Source organism: Sphaeramia orbicularis, chromosome 14 (assembly GCF_902148855.1).
Source record: "Sphaeramia orbicularis chromosome 14, fSphaOr1.1, whole genome shotgun sequence".
In the NCBI taxonomy this organism is placed as follows: domain Eukaryota; kingdom Metazoa; phylum Chordata; class Actinopteri; order Kurtiformes; family Apogonidae; genus Sphaeramia; species Sphaeramia orbicularis.
In genome coordinates, this window is record NC_043970.1 from 32,470,691 (window position 1) to 32,491,159 (window position 20,469).

A 20,469-nucleotide genomic window follows, 5' to 3' on the forward strand; every position below is an offset into this window, starting at 1 on the left:
GCAACAGTTTATTTATGTGTACCCTATTTACAAAAAGGAAAGTTGCAGAAACAAAACAAGGTAACAAGATGGTGCATTTTTCACCAATAATATAAATATAACAAATAATATGATCTAAGCAAAATCTTAGATTTATATTGATAATTGGCCGACTTTATCCTAACATTTTCGATTTATCGAATACCTTAGTTTTAAACATCCTTTTAAATGCAGTGACTAATGTTTATGTTTTTAATTCTTTATTGAGGTTATTCCGTATTACCATTCCATTCCATTTTACTCCAATTACAGATATGCATTTGCCTTTTGTGTTGCTCTTTGCCTTTGATTTATTGAACATACAGGTCCCCCTAAGGTTGGTGATGATACTAATGCAGTGGTTCCCAGCCATTTTTGGCTCGTGACCCCATTTTAACATCACAAATTTCTGGCGACCCCAGACATTCAAAACAGAGACTTTTTTTTTTTTCTGTAAAATTGATTTGTTTTTGATCATGTAATAATTTACTATACTATGTTGCAAATAAAGGTTAATTTTAGACCACATTTAGTCTATATAATGTATATTATTATGAACGGAGGCAGAAAAGCCAGGTGTAGATTACTGCACAAAGTGAGGATTTGATTTTCCTTGGTCAGGATATGTACAGTCAGTCCAGCTTGGATTTTTGAGGCTGACGATTAATACTGAACAAACAAGAACTCAAACTATGAATTATGAAAGAGCTGCAGCATCTGAAACTGACCACAATGAACATTTGAAAGATAAACAGTACCACAGTGCTTCAGTTTCAGCTTCACAGTTTGTCATGTCTTTTATGTATTGGGATTGTCTTTCTTAACTCACCATATATTTTCTATTGGTAAGTTGTGTTTTTTAAATTATTTTTTATTAATTACTAGAAATTGCAGGCAACCCCATTTGAATTTCAGGTGACCCCTTGAGGGATCCCAACCCCAAAGTTAGAAAAATAATGTACTAAAGATAGTATTTGAGGTTTTCTGTGGATGAGTATTAGTTTGGGTGATGGTTGGGTTTATTTTCTATGTGGTTTTGGTTAATCACTGGTAACTCAATTCACACAGGAAGATATTATAAATGTACTTCCTTATTTATTGTATCTTTTTTTGTTTTACCTCCGTCTGTAAAATCCAGCCTGTGTAGTTTAACCCCCACTGACTGTTGTACAAGTCTGAGTAATTCTGTTTGGTAATATTTAATAGATATTTGGTGTCTGATGATGCCAGAGGAAATGATTCATCACTCTGTCTCTGTCTCTCAGCTTCTATTTTTTTAATGACTGCACATTTTCCAGCATTCTACCGACAGGACTGCTCAAGCAGTGAGTAATTATTCAGAAAGGTTAGAAAATGTTTAGGGAATGAGAGTTCATCCACCATCACAAAACACTAATGTAACTGGATGATTAGAGATTTTACAGAGATTAATCTTTCACTGTGGTATATTCTCTCAAGCAGAATCTTTAGATATTGTTTATACGTAATACCTATGTCTCAGTCTTTGTTATTCATGGTAGCATCAGCAGGTTAGAGGAAAATAATAGAAAATAGAATTATATTGAAAACTCCTATAACTCAATGATAAATTGCATAAGAAAGAATAAGAAGCATTTATTGGCTTTGAATGAGATCCAGAAATAAGCACAAGGCAACAAACAGATGAGACTAAATTATTTTGTGGTTATTATTCTGAAAACAACAGTAATATAATTAATGTATTAGTCATCCCTATCGGTTTTCGCCTCTTGTCTGAAGGTCACATTTTTTACATAGTCTTTGTTCTGTGATAATGTTTTATTTAATGGTCCTCATTTGTTCCGATCAAAGGACTTTTTGTTGAAGAATATGATTTAGAAATTTGGTGCCAATCTGCTCCATTAAAAGGCCCATCACTGTAATGAGCCGAGGGCATGAAAAGAAAATGAGCTCTGAGAGAGAAGGGGAGGCAGTGTGTGTTATGTCAAGAGTGAGTTCTCCTATTGTGGGTTTCACTTGATGGCAGGATAATAATCCTGCTGAACCGGGACACACACACATGTAACATACACAAACGCAGACTGTTTAACCCGGCTATACCCAGAGGGCGACGCTTTATAAGATATCAGCACGAGGCAATAACTGTAATGATGCGACAAACCTTTTGATGAAAGTTTAATTGTTTACTTTTTGGGCTCTGCCTCCTATTTCTCCTTTCATTAAAAATTCCAAGACAGTGAGAAGGAGAGGGAGAAAGTAATCCAACCATTTGATATTCACTGAGGGACTGAAACGTAGAAGGATAAACTGATTCAGTAATTGCACTCAAAGACATAGGTTTATTCCTGATATCCCCCCATACCTCCTGTAGCCGACTTATGCATCGAATCTCTCCATGTCTGATCCACGGTACATATGAATTATGAATGTCTGAAGAGTAAGGGCTTTTTTATTTGCAATTTAAGGGCCCAAATCTTTTGGTGCATTAAATTATTCATATATTCAAATGAATCTGACTTTGTGGACTTTTTTTCTCCCCCCCTTTCTTCTCTCTTTCATGAATTTAGAGTGTACCCTTCAGAGGATAAGGCGAGATTTCCAAGGCTATTAGCAGTAAAGGTTTTAGTGTGCATTGGAAAAAGTGCCAGTCCATTTTCAGGGTGTCTACTACAGACCCGGTGTTCGTTTATACTCTTGTTTTGTTGATTTTAGCCGTTTTTTCCGCTCACAGGGGGGGTGTTTTTGAGACAAAACTGATTGCCATCGATCTCATTGTTATTCTGGACAAGTGCGCGCCTGTCAGGCTGCTGTCCTGTGTGTGTCTGTTGGTGTGTGTCACTGTTACGCCTCGGTATGTTTTCTCTGCTGCGTGCCCTCAGATCTGCAGAGATCATTTTGATTGGCATGACACTGCCATGAGACATAAGCTGGAGTGAAGTGCATACTTATAAGCCTTGTGTCTGATCTGAACACCCCAAATCATCCTTTGCAAAATTCTAGACACTGACAAATTACAGTATATCTTAAGTGTTTCTGTCTCGTCTATTCTCTCGTTTTATTCTCCTACAAGTCAGATGAAGAAGAAGAAGACAAGTCAGCTCTTCTGCGCTCATCAAAGTCTCATAATTTGCTTTGGAGAGTCTCTCTCTCAGTAGGGCGCTCAGCAAATTGCTTCAGATTACCAAGGAGATATGAAGCATATCTGGTACAGCATTTTAAAAGCTCTGAACTTCTGACATATTTACAACAGATATCTTGACACTTTTCTGTCTGTCATCTCATAATTTAAAGCTGTTCCCTTGAGTTCAGCCCAAAGAGCTTTGCAAATCCCAAAACACTTCGCCCCAAAAATAGTCCACAAATGCAGTTGCATCCGTCGTTGCTGCATGTCTCTGCCTCTCATTAACATGCAGAGCAGAGGCTGGTGTCCTCACAAGGGCAGCTCTGGGATGGCATGGAACCAGAACAGGCTGGGATATCAGGGAATGACACGGAATCGGTGGCCACTTCTTCGCCTTCTGGGATTAGTGACAAAAGCCAGCTGAGGCCAAAGCTCTTATCTCTATCCTTCAGTCCTCTTCTCCTCTCAAACACACACAGGCAATACAAAAGCACACGAGAAGACTCAAGAAAACAACACATACTCACATAGCCATAATTAGCTTTGCCAACATATTCCTCTTATGGAAAGTATGGAACATGTAATAGTTCCTTGTGATAGGTTTAGTGAAGGCCTTGCACAGTGCGATTAGTAGGTCAGCGGAAATAATTACGGAAATAATTAAATGACATGCAATGTTCATTTCCACTGTCCTCCGTTTTTCCTTCGACACTGTCAACACCAGTGGAAGCGCCTACAGCATCCCTGTTAAAATATTTATCGGTAAATGTCTCAAGTTAAAAATATTTTGGAATGATGCACGCTCATCAGATGAATCCCAGACCTCTTCAGATAGCTGTCAATTTTTGTGTGTGAAGTTCACATGAATATGATCCGTGTGATGTTGGGAGAAGGCTGGATTTGGATGTGAAATAAAGTCATCCTCCTCTTATCTGTGTGTTCTGAGCTGCTGCGATCCCCCTCTGGTGCCTGTGTCAGCAGGCAGATGGCACTAGACAGAGGCATCTGTGGAGGAGGAGGAGGCGCCTTTTCCCCTTCACAGAGCATGGACAGGTGTCATCTGCTACACAATTAACACCTTCATGAATACCATTATGGTGCTAACAAGCTCACAGAAGACACTCAGAGTCACACGCATACTTATGTCTGATCTGAGTTAACCTTTTCAAGGTCTTTAGTTAACCTTAGTCTGTCATTCTGAGACAACTAAGATAGCATCTTATTTGGACTAAAAAGACATCCATTCATATATGGGTTTTTCAAGTGTTCATAATGTGTTCTCTTATTGTATATTTTTTTTTGTATTTTTGATCAATTTTATGAAACATGGGAGAACACACTGCATTCATTTTATAGACAAATAATAATAAAGTTGTCCTTGTCCACCCAGTGTCCTTGGGTGTCCTGAAAGTCACTTATAAATAAAATTTATTATTATTATTGTTTATTTATATAGCACTTCTTGCAGAAAGATTTCACAAAGCACTTTACAATAAAATCAGAAGTAAAATGCATAGGCAAAAAAACCCCACACAGCTACATACACAGACACAGGCATAAAAACATAAAACCAAACTGTCATAAAACCCACCCCTATCTAAAAGCCCGTCTAATGTATGGGGTCATAATATAATTTTATACTGCAAAAACTATCACTGCAATAAAAATTTGTGTTTGATCTTCAAACTTACATTTGTTTATAGTGTCATCTATGTTTGAAAAATGCTTCACCGTTTGTCCATCCATCCATTTTCTGAACTGCTCAGTCCTCATGATGGTCACAGCAGTGCCAGATCCTATCCTAGTGACACCAAGAACCTCATCAAGATACAAGGTATCATAAAAGAGGAGGATTATATCAACATCCAAGATGACAACATGAAAACTCCTGCTGAGAAACTCCAGTTTGGTCCTGATTGGACATCCCAGCAGGACAATGGCAACACCAAATGCCACCAAGGGAGTGAAGCAGTGGTTCAAGGACATGGCCAATTCAAAGTCCTGACCTGAATACCACAGAGAATCTGTGGAGGAGGAGCTGGAAACCAGAGTGATGGGAAGGAGACCATCCAACCTGACACAGCTGGAGGCTCTGGCCAAGGAAGAGTAGGCCAACATCCCATAGGAGACATAAGAACACCTGTGGACAGTTACAGGAACCATCATCAAGAACAAAGGCTACTATTGACAATTAAGAAAAGACATTAGACTGAACAAACTGTGAGTATGAATAATTTTGAACATGGCGTTTTTTTTGAAAATCCATTAATTAAATACCCCTGAAGTGTTTCTTGAAGTGCGACTTGTTACTCTTTTGCTTGCGTGTCAAAAATAAGTCACAAAGAAACTTGACAAAACCCATTCATTTCATCACAAAAATACAAATTTACAAAAATGGCAGGGTATGAATAATTTTGACCATAACTGTATACAGACAAATGACTATTCACTCTCACATTCACACCTACAGGTTATTTAGGGTGATCAAGGCACATATGTTTGGATGGTGGAAGGAAGACAGAGTATCTGAAGAGAATCCATGCAAACATGAGGAGAACATGCAAACTCCACACAGAAAGGCCCCCATCGATTGGCCCTGGAGTCAAAATCAGAGTTTGTTTTTAATTGATTTTACTCAATGTAGATTTTTTATTATTGTAATTATATTTAATGTTCTATCTCCTGATTTCTGTAATATTTATGACCATAATTAATAATTTTAGATTACATTAGATTAGACTTCATTGATCCACCAATGGGGAAATTCAGTGATAAAGGTAGTAACAGAATAAAGTGCAAGAAAAAAGTGTACATGCATGAGGATAGTGCAAAAAAACAAGATAGTGCAAAAGCAAACAATATAAAATAAAAGATAATAATAGTATTAAAAAAAACTATATAGACTATATACATATTTACAACAGAGTAACTGCCTAGTATCTTCAACGCTCACCAAAGAACTACGCATTTATATTACGCATAGATTTATGATGATAATATTTGACAACTGACATGAATGTTTTCATCATTCTGATATTTCAAGTGAGCAGGAATGTAAAACTGTACAAGCTATAGGTGTGATGTGTACCAGCATGTTTGTCCATATAGTGTATTTTATATCTGTTTATTTTAATACAATGTCAGCTGTATTAAAATGCCATTTTAACACAAGTTATTATTGAAAAGATGTTATGGGTCTGAAAATTACTTAAAATATGAGGTTTACAACTAATCCCAGCTGTGGAGACATCTTTTAGAAGTATGGTGTTTATATTCTCTTTAAAAATTGTTCTGTTATAATTGTTTTGTATATTCATTCTGTATGGACTTGGTTTATAGTGTTTTTTATGGTGTTAATTCTATGTTATATCTGGATCCTGAGTCTATAACAAAGTTTTGATTGACGTCCTCATCTAGAATTGCCTTCTATTAATAAAAATGTTTTCCTCATGGTATGTCTAGAGTAAAGCATTGTTTTTTTATGGAAATGCAATTCACCTGCACTCTCTTGGGATGCTGCAACGGTCTTTAAATATTATTTGAATAAAGCTTGCATTACAATGAGTGAGTGAGGAAAATATGTGTTTCTTACGATGAAGTGACATAATGAGAGCTGCACAAAAAGGGGAGTCAACGCATTTCAGAATAGTCCAAAGAATGGCAGAAGCTTTGGAACTAATAAAGTTATTTTGGCACACACTATGTTCGTTGTAAATTCATGAAATTGGTTTGCTCTTTCAGAACAGATGTGCTCAGCTGCTGTTAAGAAAAAGAATGTTTAGAGGGAGAGTCCAAAAGGACAGAGGAAGCGAGGAGTGAGGAGACAAAACGAGACCTTTAAGACGGATAAAGCCAAGGAGACATGGCGCTGAGAAAACTGAAAGGTGTAAAATGCTGTTTGTCTTGTCAGGCCAGGTTTTTTTTTTTCTTTTTCTTTCCTCAGAGCAGTTCAGTGCAGCCTGTTATTGCTCACCACTGGATGCTGTCTACTGACGCAGTTTGCTAAAAGGGAAACAAAACAGCGGACGTATGAAAGCTGAAACAAAGGGTTCAGAGTGTATGAGTGGGCGTGTACCACTTATTGATTTATTGGTTAATTTATCAAACAAATTACCTATATGCCCACGTATTGATTGCACAGCCTGTGTTTACTAAATGCAGAGCAATTTGCTGTGCTTCAGGTACATTTTCTTGCGAGAGCCCACTAGAGAAGCACTGGAACACGGCTGAGTGTTAATGTGATCATTATTTAAAGGTGATGAGTAGCAGAGGGAAAAGTGGGCGGGCAAACAGAAGGGATGGGATTAGTCTGAGCACTACACTCTCTTTTTTCCTTCTCTTCATCACTTCTCAAAAAAAAAAAAAAAAGTAAAAAAACAGGACGTCAGTGGTATCATTCATTATCTACCGCCTCTCAGTCAGGGGCTATGAGTATTAGTGTGTGTTCTTTTTTGAAGGCAAGCCCATTCACAGGGAAGATTCACATCTGACAGTGTGTGCTCCGGCTGTGGAGTCTGCTGTGGAGTGTGTGTGTGTCACAGTGAATGACAAAGAGAGAGAGGCAGGGAGAGAGGAGGGAGAGCGGACAGGCTCAGAGGGAAGATCTTGGGGGCAATAGATCTGGTTTGTTCAGCTGAAAGACCAAACACAACAGGATGGATTTCTGCACGACGTGAACGAGAAACAGCAAGACTGCCCTACATTAAACAGGTCTGTAACTATTTCTATATCCAACAATTTGATGCATGCTGTAGGAAGCTCCGGGCTGCTTTTGAAGAACTGTATCAAAATTGTTTTTAGATGGGATGGCGGTGATAGGATCTATAGGATGAGGGTTGCTTTTAATACCAAAAGCCATTATTCAGTTCAACTACCAATGCTTTTCCAGCTGCTGGCAACTTTTATTCAGGGTTTCATCACTGCCTGCAGTGCAACAGTGAAAGACTAAACAGTATAAAACAGAGGAGGAGACAAAAAGGTGATTTAGAAGCACAGAGAGGAACATATTCAGTATGTGTTTCATGACAGTTATCACATTTTAGTGGCAGTGAACACTGAATGAGATAAACGTTAATCTTACACAGATTGATTTTATGCCTAGATTCATAGAGTACTTGGGAGATATTGATGAGGGGATTCACTGGCTCTGATTAAGTAAAAAGGAGAAAAGGGACTTAATATTTCTTCAGGGCAAACAGAACAGACCAGGGTTTGTTTGTGCTTAAATGATGTATGACTCACCCCGTTTATCAAAATAAACAGTGTGAAAATTAGCTCTGTACAGACAGACTCAAATTTACTGGCAACTGCACTCACAAGTACAAGACATAATTAACAGAAATAAAAGCAAGGTGCAAAAATACACTTCATCACCAGGATGAAATAATAGGCACAAACACAGAGACTTCAAAGCAAATGAGATCATTATCAACACACGCCACTGACCAGAAATCTTCTGTACGCTGTCTTCATAATGGTATCACCGCTCCTGAATGTCTGCCGAGTTCAAGTCACCTCCCTGTCAGTTATAATAAGCCCTTCTCAATATTTTGGAGCTCTAGTTCCAATTTGGCCTTTAGAAATCCTCACTTTCATGTACAGAATATCTGAGAGAATCGGGTAACAGTTGAACAGTGGTGCTCGACCCCTGAGGTGGCTTCGAGTGCACTCAGGTGTGCTGTGGGATTTTGTCATTCAAATGGTACAGCAATGAATAAAAACATTAGAGCATTGAGCTGTGGATTCATTCAAATACAGAAAGGAAATGCAATTTTTTACTTTTCCTGGCTGAATGGAGAAGAATAAAAAATGAAACAAAGGTCGCAGTTTTGAACCAAAGATGAGGCAGAGGCACAAAGAGCTGGGGGAAAGAGATAAGATAAGATAAGATAAGATAAGATAAGATAAGATAAGATAAGATACAGACTAGATAGATAGACAGACAGACAGACAGACAGACAGACAGACAGACAGACAGACAGACAGACAGACAGACAGACAGACAGACAGACAGACAGACAGACAGACAGACAGACAGACAGACAGATAGATAGATAGATAGATAGATAGATAGATAGATAGATAGATAGATAGATAGATAGATAGATAGATAGATAGATAGATAGGAAAAAATTATTGGACCATTAAAAGTCATCAAAAACAATGGTTATGCAATCAAGTACTAACTCCTGTGTGTATCATGTGACTACGACAGTAAAGAAAACATGGATTACCTAAAAGCACTGTTTTTGGCAGTACAATGCCATAGATATCGATATAAGAACTTAAATGATTTTGGTTATTATCAAGAAAACATGGAAAATGGCTAAATATCAGCTCTGAAATTAAACTCTTATGAGCTATGTTGATTGTTACCATTATATTTGTCCAAACAAATGTACCTGTAGTTGTACCAGGCATTAAAATGAACAAGAAACTGAAGAAAACAAGGGTGGTCTAATATTTTTTTCCGCAACTATCAATAGATTTACATAAGAAGTAATATCGTAGTGTGTCATATAGTATAGATGAAAAAAATGCTCAATATTTAAGTTGTTCTTGTATGTTGTTGGAGTACGTAAGATGAAGGTGATGCCATACAAATTCCATGCAGTTTTATAAGGTGGTATTCATTTGCTTTCTCCCTCTGACACATTCATTTATAATAAGGCAGATTATCAGTGTAATGCAGTATTTTACAGTGTGTAGTGCATCGTGGGCTGTTTGTAGCATCCTTCAGTTTCATTTACAGTGATTCTTTACAGCCTTCCGATACTAAAAGTATCTACTTTAACCTGTAGGAGTTTGTGGAACATGTTTATTGTTTAATAGGACAAACCTTAATTCTGCCCTTGAGCACAGCTACTCTCCCTGGGGTCAGCCTGTAAGTACATACAGTACATCTACAGAAACGGAACATTCTCTTAGATGAACATTAGTCATCATTAGTTCAAATCAACGCATCAGAATTCATGAGATCCTATACCTGAAAAAAATCCATCAAATATTATGGTCAGTGCATACATCTGTTGAACAAAACACAATAAACGAGTCACACATACACTACACACTTCCATACATTCTGCGAGGAAGTTCCTTATTTATTTGATCATAGATAATGGTAAAGAATTGCATGTTTTCATTGCTCTAAATACTACTATACAGAAGAAAATGAGTGTCTGTCTTGGAGATTACAAACCTGCCTTCTGGTGTACATGTTGGCAATCAGAATCAGAATCAGTTTTATTGTTTATGCAGACTGGTTTATCCTTAGCTCTCACATTTCACAAAACTGTACGAGTAGTGTAAAGTATATTTAAAAAAAAGACGCTAGTGCAGTATAAAAAGACAACAGTGCAAATGCAGGATAGGTGCAAATATACATGAGGTATATACTGTCTGTTACAACGTCAGTGGGATTTTGTGACTTTTACAACTGAAAATGTATTCTACTTAAAAAACAAATGAGATGCCTACTTAGACAGAATATATAGTGATATGATCTGTCCATGAGGCTCAGCCCTGGTTTGACATTATGTGTCCTAAACATGAGGATGCCCATGGAGTCTGATCTGGATTTCGGTATCCTGTTAATGACCGGCCAAATGTTTCACAGCCTCTGGTGATTTAGCACATCACTTTCTCCATACTTTCATCATTCCTGCATATCTCTGACCCATACGCGGGTTATCTGTGGAATTAGGGGCTACAAAGCTGATTTGGGATTCATGCAGTTGAGCCTCAGGTCTGTTTTCAGATGATCTGGCTCAGAATAAAAGATAGAAAATTCAAGCCTCACTTATCTTCTGGCAATCTATAGCCTGACATTAACATTGGAGTGTGTTTATGTGAAGCCATTGGTATTTTCAGATACATGCATGCATTTTAATGACTATCCCTGGTATTTATGCTATTTGTTTAGTTATCCTCTGTCTGCTGAGCTATGTGGTATGAATACAGTATGAAACGTCTTCACATGCACATGTTCACAAAAGCCAAATGCCATGACATTTTGCCACACATGGATCTTGTCCATTATTTATGAAGAGAAGTGCTAATACCAGAACTGAGCAGGCTGTGCCTCTCCGGGAAATTTATTTGGGAGTAAATTTCTGCGTTTGTTGCATAGACTGAAAAATTCTAATTATGGTCAGGGTTATTTTTTTCTGTCTTAGAAAGTGCAGAGTTCATGTCAGTCTATGTTTGGCCCCAGATGCCCACGCTGTTGTAGATTTGCTTTTGAAAAGCAAAAAGGCGGATTCACATCAGTAGTATTCAGTATTTGCCCTATGCACATTAAAATTCTGGATTAATGGAAGCGTAAGGTGTAAAAAATATTAACTCATAATGCTTTGCGCTGGAAGTGAATGATGGTATTCTATCAAAATAACAGAGTAGTCCCGTGGGTTGGGTCGTACCCCTATAGACCTTTCTTTGTGTGAAATTGCAAAGGGACACTATAATGGTCGTCCCTTGACTAAAACAAGCTTGAGAATCACATTTGTTGTCCCATCACACTTTACAATAGCAGAGAGGATAATGAAATTTGGATATATAAGCCCACTTATAAATGCAGTGGTTATGCTAATACGCACAATAAAAAATATACAGTGTATAATAGGAGGAAATAAAAACTGCTAAATATACAAGGAGTTTCTGGATAATATATTTATAAATTAGTATATTTAAAAATTCCTCTTGCTGTTGGTAGATATTAGACATGAGAGAGTATAGAATATGGATTCAATAATAAAGGAGCATCTGTGCTATATATTGTTAATAGGGCTTTGGTTGTATTATGACATCTACAGCTAATATTACATTAGCACCTGGGTAACAAAATACCTCCGAGCACTAAACTCATTTATCAGATCTTATGGAGTAGATATGAATACAAGAAAGGAAGATTATAGCAGTGAGAGTTAATGAGTAAATGGAGGAGGGGGTAAACAGAGTGAAAGTGGAGCAGAGGAAGCCACCCGGCACAATGGGCTCAGGAGGACTTTGGCTGAACAAACTCCACCAGCGGTGCAGGAGACTGTTTGAGGAGTTGCTTGCAAAGACTGTGCAGCTCAAGGAGAAGTTTGATCAGGATGAAGAGAAGCTTTGGGAGCAGAGACGCTCCAAACAGACAAGAGAACGCTCTTGGACAAAACATATGTCGAGGCTGAACAAGTGAGTGTGGAGCAAAGGGAGGAAAAGTTTTGAATGGAAACTTGCTGAAGGCCTGTTTAAGGGAGTGTGCAGAGACAGCTAAGGCTATGTGGAATGTATTAGCTGACAGAGCAGCACTGACAATGAAAATGCTGAAGTAGAAAAAAGTAAGAGTTGAGTTTGGAAAGGAAGCCCACTTTTTGCAGGACATCTCTGATGAGCTGCAGGCTGGAGACTCTGGAGAGAGCAGAAAGATGAGGAGACGGTGTCAAAATGCCTGGACTCCACATGGCCCTGATTCACAGTTAGGGGGGGAGAAAAACGTCTTCAGTGTCAAGCTGTTAAATAAAGATAGACAGGGGAGGAAAGTGGAACAGCAGCTGGAGATCTATGAAACCAGGAGGCAGCTGGGAGAGATATCAGCAGGTCAAAGCAGAGAGGAACCTAAAAAAAAACAAAATCAGACAATTCTTCTCTTCTTCCCAGGGAAAAGCAGATAAGACACTGTCCCAAAAAAGAAGCCACTTCTTGTTGTTGTAAAGCAGGGATGTTAAACATGGACCAAAACCAGCCCAAGGATGAATTTACAGAGTTCAAAAATTACACAGAAGACATTAACAAATTGTTCTGATCATAAAATAAAATACTATATTTTTCAGTTCCAGGCACCTGTTAATATGTTCAGATTCCAGGCAAATGTGGCCCAAATCACATTTTTTTTGCTCATATGTGATCTGTATCTGATCTGTTAGACAGTTTGAACAGCACAAATCTGACTTTTTCAAATCCAACCCAGGCCACTTTCATATGTTGTCCTAAATCCAATACGTATCTGCAATACAACTTCAGTCTGGATGGCCACGTCACATTTATCTGACCTTTATGTCATTGAAATGTGACAAATGTCACAATTCTGCATCCCAGGAGGAGGAGTGGTGGGAAAAACATATTTACTTCCGTAAACACAGAGCGTGCCTGCATGGTCACATATTACGTCAGGACCTCTTTTGCGCATGCGGGTCACTTCAGGGTCGCATTCAGTTCACACTCAAAACTGATAGAAGTCGCATTTAATGTGTAATGTAAACGAGCACACAAAAAAATCAGATTTCACGAAAAAATCTAAATTGTACATTAAGACCTACTGTCTGAATGTAGCCCAAATGTTTTGTGTGTTTGTGGATCCACTGAGATCTCTAAGTTGTAATGCACCATGTATCGATAATAATCTGAGGCAGAATATTGTTAAAATTGCACAGAAATTTCGGGTTACTCACATTTTTTGTTTAAGGAGAGTTTCCAAATACTGTAATTTCACCTTTTTGTAATAAAACAAAGAGAAAAATTTGGATTTGTCCTATTTATAAGTTATTATATTAATATAGATAGTCAGCAATGACATCGCAGCTGGGGGCGGGGACACCCAAGTGGGAAAACAGTCCCCCCCCCCCCCCCCATCTGCTATACGGTAAAAACTAAGAATTTAAAATTGTTTTGCTAACGCTAACACGATTTTTTCTTCTTAAAAATGACTCAAAATGATAAATTAAACATAAAATAAACATCAAAACAGTTGATGACTGATTCAAAAGTTGGCAACAAATCATTCAATCATCTAATTGTTGTTGGTCCATTATGAGGTGAGGTTCTTTTAGCTTTGCACAGAAACAGGACATAGAACTGTCCTTCAGAGGGTTACTTTTGATTTTATGCTTGGAGTACATTTCAGAGCCAGTACTTTTGTTTTTTTACATATACCGTACTCAGTAAAGAACTTTAATCAGTACTTTTAGTTTTACCAGACTTTTGTACACAAGGTTTTATCTCATGTATGTAAAGTGTCTTTGAGTTCCATGAAAAGTGCCATACAAATAAAATGTACTATTATTATTATTAAGTATCTGTACTTCTATTTAGGTACTGAATGTGTACTTTTGAACAGTTGCGAGGAAATCTACAAAAATTACAAATGCAGTACAAAGTTCACTAGCGTTTAAACAATTAATCTAATATTCCTTATACCCCTGACATAGTCTACGATTGTCTGGAAAGGGTTCACATTACATTAAACTGACCTGAAATGAAGTGCTGACTGCAGACATACACGTCTTGTTGTTGGGTCCCATAATCTGCCAAACTCCTCTCTTCTGACAGCTTGAAGCCATTTTGTCCTCCTTTGTGGTTCCGTTTTATTATTTAGTAAAAATGTAAAACTTTAACAGATGATTTTTTGTTGTTGTTGTTGTTGTTTATTTGCTGTGTAAAAGGGCACACAGAAACTCCTAGGTATTACAGCTAATGGTAGAGACCCGTTTGTTTTTTCCCCCTCGGTCCTAACCGGATGTGACGTTTGTGGGCGGTCCCATTATTTCCGGTCCCGCCCACTTGAGGTCATATTGGACTGTAGCTTATGTGACACCTGAACTAAAATGAAAAAAAAAAAAAAAAACCTGAACTAAAATGAAAGTATCAAAAAAAAAAGAAAAAGTAGTTAACATGACTGTATTTACTTTGAAAATCAGGGGTAAATACAGTATTTACAGAGAATAATAAAAACATGTAATGTAACTGAAACAGATCAACTTAAAGGTGGGGTCTGAGATGTTTTCCTGGAGCCTTTTTTCTATATTGCTTAAAATCCCCTTCACACCCTGATTACAACTAGTTAATTAAATGCTCTAACACAAAAATTTTAAAAATTAGTCACCTGTGGAATGGACAGGACTGAAAAAACACCATCCAATCATTTTGAGCGCCCACTTGAAATGATTAAAGGTGATATGTCTATCAAACTCAACTGCCATTCGCCCCTCCCCCCTTCTGCACGTACCCCTCTTCGAGCATGAATCACACGTACCCTGAGGCTGGAAGTGCTTGTACAGGAAGCGAAGCCAGAACCTGGCTATATTAGTTATATTAGGATGGAAAGTTCACTGGCAAACTGTTTTGTCACTAACATAAACCACTGGGAAATATAACGTTAGTCAGACAGGTATGAACTGGGGCTGTTCTGTAAGAGCGGGGGCTTAGAGGAGACTAAATGAGGTATGCATGGATACGCGAGCTGGAGCCTCAGCCGGGGCGTAGTCGGCGTCAGAGCCCGAGGCGGGGCCGTACGGGACCGGAGCTGGGGCCAGAGCCTCAGGCGGGTCGAAGCCGGAGCTGGGGTCAGAATCGGAGCCTCAGCCGGTGTCGGAGACGTAGCCAGAGCCGGAGCAGAGCCTCAGTCGGTTGTGCGGTGCTCGTGAACCCTTGGGAACAAGCATTGCGCGTGCCAGTACTCTGGAAGCATGGCTTTGGAGGGACGTCTGAAGAAAGGGGTTTGGACTTTTCAAATTGAGTATTTTCAAAATGTAGCTTGCTCGAACTGTTTTTCCAAGATCTCATACCCCACCTTAAATATTGATGTTTCAAAACAATTCAATAAACTCTTTCTTTAAAAAAAAAAAAAAAGAACTAAAATAAGTTTGACTCCCCTGTTGTAAAGCTTTAAATCAGTAGCCAAGAGGACCAGCAGTGGACTCACTCCGCTTAATTTAAAACTAAACCAGTCAGTGACTCCTGCAGCTGGTGTTTGAGGCGAATTTGACCCACTGTACAGCACTATCTCTGAAATAAGCCAGCAGAGGGCCCAGTCCATGTTGGACATTAAACAGCAGAAATCCAGAAAGGCTCTTGTTACAGCGACTTGAGAACAAATGAGATTACAGCTCAGAGCTCAGAGATAAAAGCAGGCACAAACTGGCCAAAAATGAAAGTGGGTCCGTCGACATTAGCCAATAATTTATTCTCTCGGCCTCTGAGAAGAAACGCCTGGAGGTTGTTGGTGCTCAGCTGACTGAAGAAATGGCAGAAATCCAGGCCACTCATCTGGATGTTGTAACAAGTAGCAAAAAATAAATTAAAAAATTAAGGAGGACCTGCTGCTGCATATTGAGAGATTAATAAATATGTGGTGAAAAATCATAATTTTCCGCAATAAAGACGCATAATTTTCCCACTTAATGTTTTTGTGGTGTCTTCTGAGCCCGCAGCTGTGACTGAAGGAAATTACTACGGGTATTTATTATCTGAATATGTAGGCGGACCTGTTTGTGAGTGTGTGCATGTGTGTGTGTGTCTGACCTCTTCAGCCTCGGTGGTACTGCGTGGCCCACACTCATAAAGTAGATTAGCGTGGAAAAAAAAGAACTGAACGCACCTTGTTGCCTAGATACAAAAAGCATCATTAAGCCCAATTATGAGCCACTTCAGCCTACAATGAACAAGCTTCATCACAGATTTCAAAACAACATATCATTAATGACAGCAACCTATATGGAGCAGAGGAAGGAGGAGGAGGAGGAGGAGAAGAAGAGAAGAAAATAGGAAACCTTACAGACAGATTGACAGAGCGTGAAAGGCTTCCGTGTCATGCTCAAATACTTCGTGAGAAGGAACAAGACTGTTGATTGACACTTTCTGAACTAAAAAAAAACAAAAAAAAAAACAGGAGTAAAACTGAGAACTTGGAGTTTAACCAACCTGCTAAATTTCACACTGTATTCTATCAAAAAGCGAAACTGCATGTGTAAAAGAGAGCAGATAGTTTGTGGAAAAACCTAAGAGGGCAAGATGGAATAAGAGGAGGAGGAGGTAGGGCTGATGTCAGTAGCAGTGAATGTCAATACTTCTAGTCTGGGCTGAAAGAATGGAGCCGAAATTGCAAGAAAAGAACAAAAGTTAAAAGAGGCAGCACTGGGGTGGGAAGACTACTGGGAGTATTTGATAAAGAAAACAGAGTTGGGGCAAGAGAGTGTGCAATCACAAAGAGAGCGACCAGCCTAACCCATCCCATCTCATTACACTGTGCATCTCCCTGAAGGTAAAGTCAGTAGTAAATTAAAGAGAGCAGACTTCTTGTCAACTCTGCTATCCAGAGAGCCCAGAAAAGAAAAGAAAAAAATAAATAAATGGAAAAGAAAAGAGTTTGGGGACACAGTGGTTTGCTTGACTTCAAAAGCAACATTATTCAGTTAAAAATAAGTAAGTTTGTGCCAACAATACTTGCAGTTTGCTGTAGAACTCCAAGTCTTATAGAGAAGGAGCAGAAATTATAGTTTAGTTTATCTCCTTGAAAATAATGCTGCAGCCAAGCCGCCATATGGTGCATGGATAAATGCATAACCATGAAATGGAGAGGAAGGAGGGAGGCTGACAGAGAGGAGGGGGAAAAAAGAGCACACCCCACAGTGAGACACTGATGTGTGCTGACCCCTTGCTTTCATTCTGGTCACGGTTAATTATCCCTCTCTTTGATGTGTCTTTCTCTACTGTCATAGATCAAGTCAAGACACAAGGCTGGCCTAACCTAAATACACAACAGCCTGCTCTGCCTGTGTCTGCCTCACCACCACGTATACACAGTTTTCAGTCACATCTACAGGCTGTTTTATGCCACACGGAGCTTTGCAGTGGAACAGTATTTGCTGTATTAATACACACCGGAGGAGGGTTTGCTCTCAGCTGTCTTTGTGAAAGCTGATTATGAGGAATTCATCAGATAAGAATGCCTTCATTTATGAACATATCCAGCTCTGAGCCCAGCCTGAAAGGCATCCAATAAGATAAGCACTCCCCCTGCTGTTACCGTTCATTACAGTCAGTGCTTTCTGACTTTTCTGCGTGAACAACTAATTATAAGCATCATTATTATCACAATAGGCCAGAATTCACTTGTTTTCTTCAGTTTTTTTTTTCTGTTAAACCAGCTATTCATACATTCTCACACTATGCTAAATTTGATCCCAGTCATTTTAATTACACTTTCTTGATATCGCAGGTGCTTGGCATAGATGTTTCCACCTCATTCTTTTGTTGTTTTAATCCCTACTGAGGTTCCTGATTGTAAATTTCACATAGATTATGATGTAACAGACACATGAATTAATAAATTAAAGTTCAGCTGAAAAAAATCCACTTCAGATCATCATAAATATCCACTTTTACATGAACGCTGCATTACCACTTTTTATTTACACTGCACCTTCTGTGTTTTTTTTTTTTTGCATCCACACTAACACCTGCATGGCTTCTATATTACATCTTTTCTGGTTGGTGATATTTTATGCCACCAGGAGGCGCTGTTCTCTCAGACATTAACAAAACATTGAACATCAGGCACAGTTACTAGTGTTCATACATTTATTGCAGATGTTCCACACTGAGAAAGACTTTTAATTTTTCTGAGCACTCCATCTGGTGATGTATAAATAGTTAAAATAAATAATTAGCTAACTTTTCAGCTCTAACTAAAGTTTGGTGGCACTGAAGCAGACTGAGAAATGCTCTTTGTCTCTTATTTGAGTCTCAGCCAAGGTTGTTAGACTGTGTGGGTGAAAACTCTTGTGTCAGAAAGTATCCAAAATGTCCTAGAGAGAGAGACACTCAATCTTTTGGCAGCTCCTAAAGAGAAAATTCTTCTTTAAATAATTCATGTTTGAGTTGTTTGTTTCACAGTAAATCTCATTAATGTTGTTTTTTCTCTCCTGGAACAGCAGCCAGGATGTCAGGGATGGACGCCCCCCTGGTGGACCACAACGACACCGGACTGTCCTCCATAGACAATGGGACTTTTTTACGTTTCTCTCCAACTTCTGCTTCCACATCTGCCGCCGCTTCGTCACCAGGACGACCGGGCAATGTTTACGTCTACGTGTGGCTCTTCCTGGGCCTGCTGGTGTTCCTGTTGACGCTGCTCATCATCTCCCTCCACAGGCTGAAGAACATCATCAGCTCCTCTTCATCTGTTCCAGACTGCAGCAGCGAGGGAGGGAGCTCCTTCACCAATATGGAGATCTGTAGCATCTCCTCGCAGAGATCCACAATCTCCTCACTGTCCACCTGAAGACAGCTGACAGACAAGGACAGACACATTTGTCCATGCCGTCATGAATGCATGCTTTAATAAAAACACACGGACTGAAAAGCAGACATGCACATAGAGGTCTCCTTAACTGTGACACACAAAACAAATGACACCTTCAGCCACAGGGGAGCTGACGGCATGGTGTTTCTTTTCCATGCATGCGTATTTTACTCCTAGTGGTTTAGTGAGTCAGGTGTATCCATGCAGATTTCAACAGCACAAGAGAAACACAGATTACAATGTGATGAAGAGGTCAGAGGGAGAAGAAGAAAGAGAGAGTAAACTCAACTGAACCTTCTTTCAGTGATTAAGAGAAATGAACCAGAGAAACAGCACACTCCCTGCGGGAACAAGAGTAATGAGGAGCAATTATCTTTCCAGCTCTTTTTTTTTTTTTTTTTTTTTACAACTCATGTCTTGCACTGTGCTTGTCATATTTAGATCAAACAACATTGTTTCCAAGTCATACTGTTTACAGCATGTCTCGTGATGTCTGTAGAAAACAATACAAAATTAAATAACAGTAAAGATACTTTGTCCAGATATGCATGCTTGTGCCCGGAGTGTATAAGCAGAGTTTGGGATCATGTCAGAGTCTGTGTGATACCAAATAATGGAAAAAAAAAACCAAAAAAAAAAACCTTGCAAATACCAAACTGCTCTGTGAGTCTTGAGACAGAAAGGTGAAGATAGACATTCCTACTGAGGATGTGAAGGTGAGAATGACATGAAAGGGTGAAATGAAGGTTGGATTTAACAGGCGGGCAGCTTCTGCCTGTAGGTACAGAGGGAAATGGTAAAAAAAAAAAAAAAAAAGTATGTACATATAAGTGTGAACTAGGGCTGCAGGATCAGACTTGCATCTTGAATGCATGGTCAGCCAGTGTGAATGAAACATGTTAGCAGCTGTCAGCCAAGTCCATGTACTTCAAGCTTTAAGACATACTTATAGATGGGGGGGGGGGGCACCATGGATTAGAGGCCCCATGAAAAAAACACTTTGAAACTGTAAACCATGCAAACCCTAAAAATATAATTTATTTATAATAACACTGCAGGCAAGAATACATTTTCTGCTTACAATAGATTTCATGCAAGATTGATGAGAAAGGTGCAGGCCATCTTTTACATTTTAGCAATATTCTTAATTAACCCATAAAGACCCAGTGCTACTTTTGTGGAAGTTCCCAAATTAATTGTTCTCTATATTTAACCTTTCTTACGAGATTTATCGCTACTGATTGTAATATTGTCCGCCTTAGTTTGTGTTTTTTCAGTGTAAATCATGTAT

The 20,469-nt window shown here is 38.8% G+C and overlaps 1 protein-coding gene across 2 annotated transcripts; it reads left to right on the forward strand.

The window, feature by feature from the left end:
- The first annotated feature begins 7,584 nt into the window (after positions 1–7,584).
- Positions 7,585–19,994, forward strand: sertm1 (serine rich and transmembrane domain containing 1). Of its 2 annotated transcripts, none has more exons than XM_030154460.1 (2): positions 7,585–7,828; positions 18,808–19,994. In XM_030154460.1, the coding sequence occupies exon 2, from the start codon at positions 18,816–18,818 to the stop codon at positions 19,155–19,157; it is 342 nt and encodes a 113-aa protein (XP_030010320.1). In that variant the 5' UTR covers positions 7,585–7,828; positions 18,808–18,815; the 3' UTR covers positions 19,158–19,994. The 2 variants fall into 2 exon arrangements, with proteins under 2 accessions (XP_030010320.1, XP_030010321.1); XM_030154461.1 differs by having other exon boundaries at positions 18,811–19,994.
- The last annotated feature ends 475 nt before the right edge of the window (positions 19,995–20,469 follow it).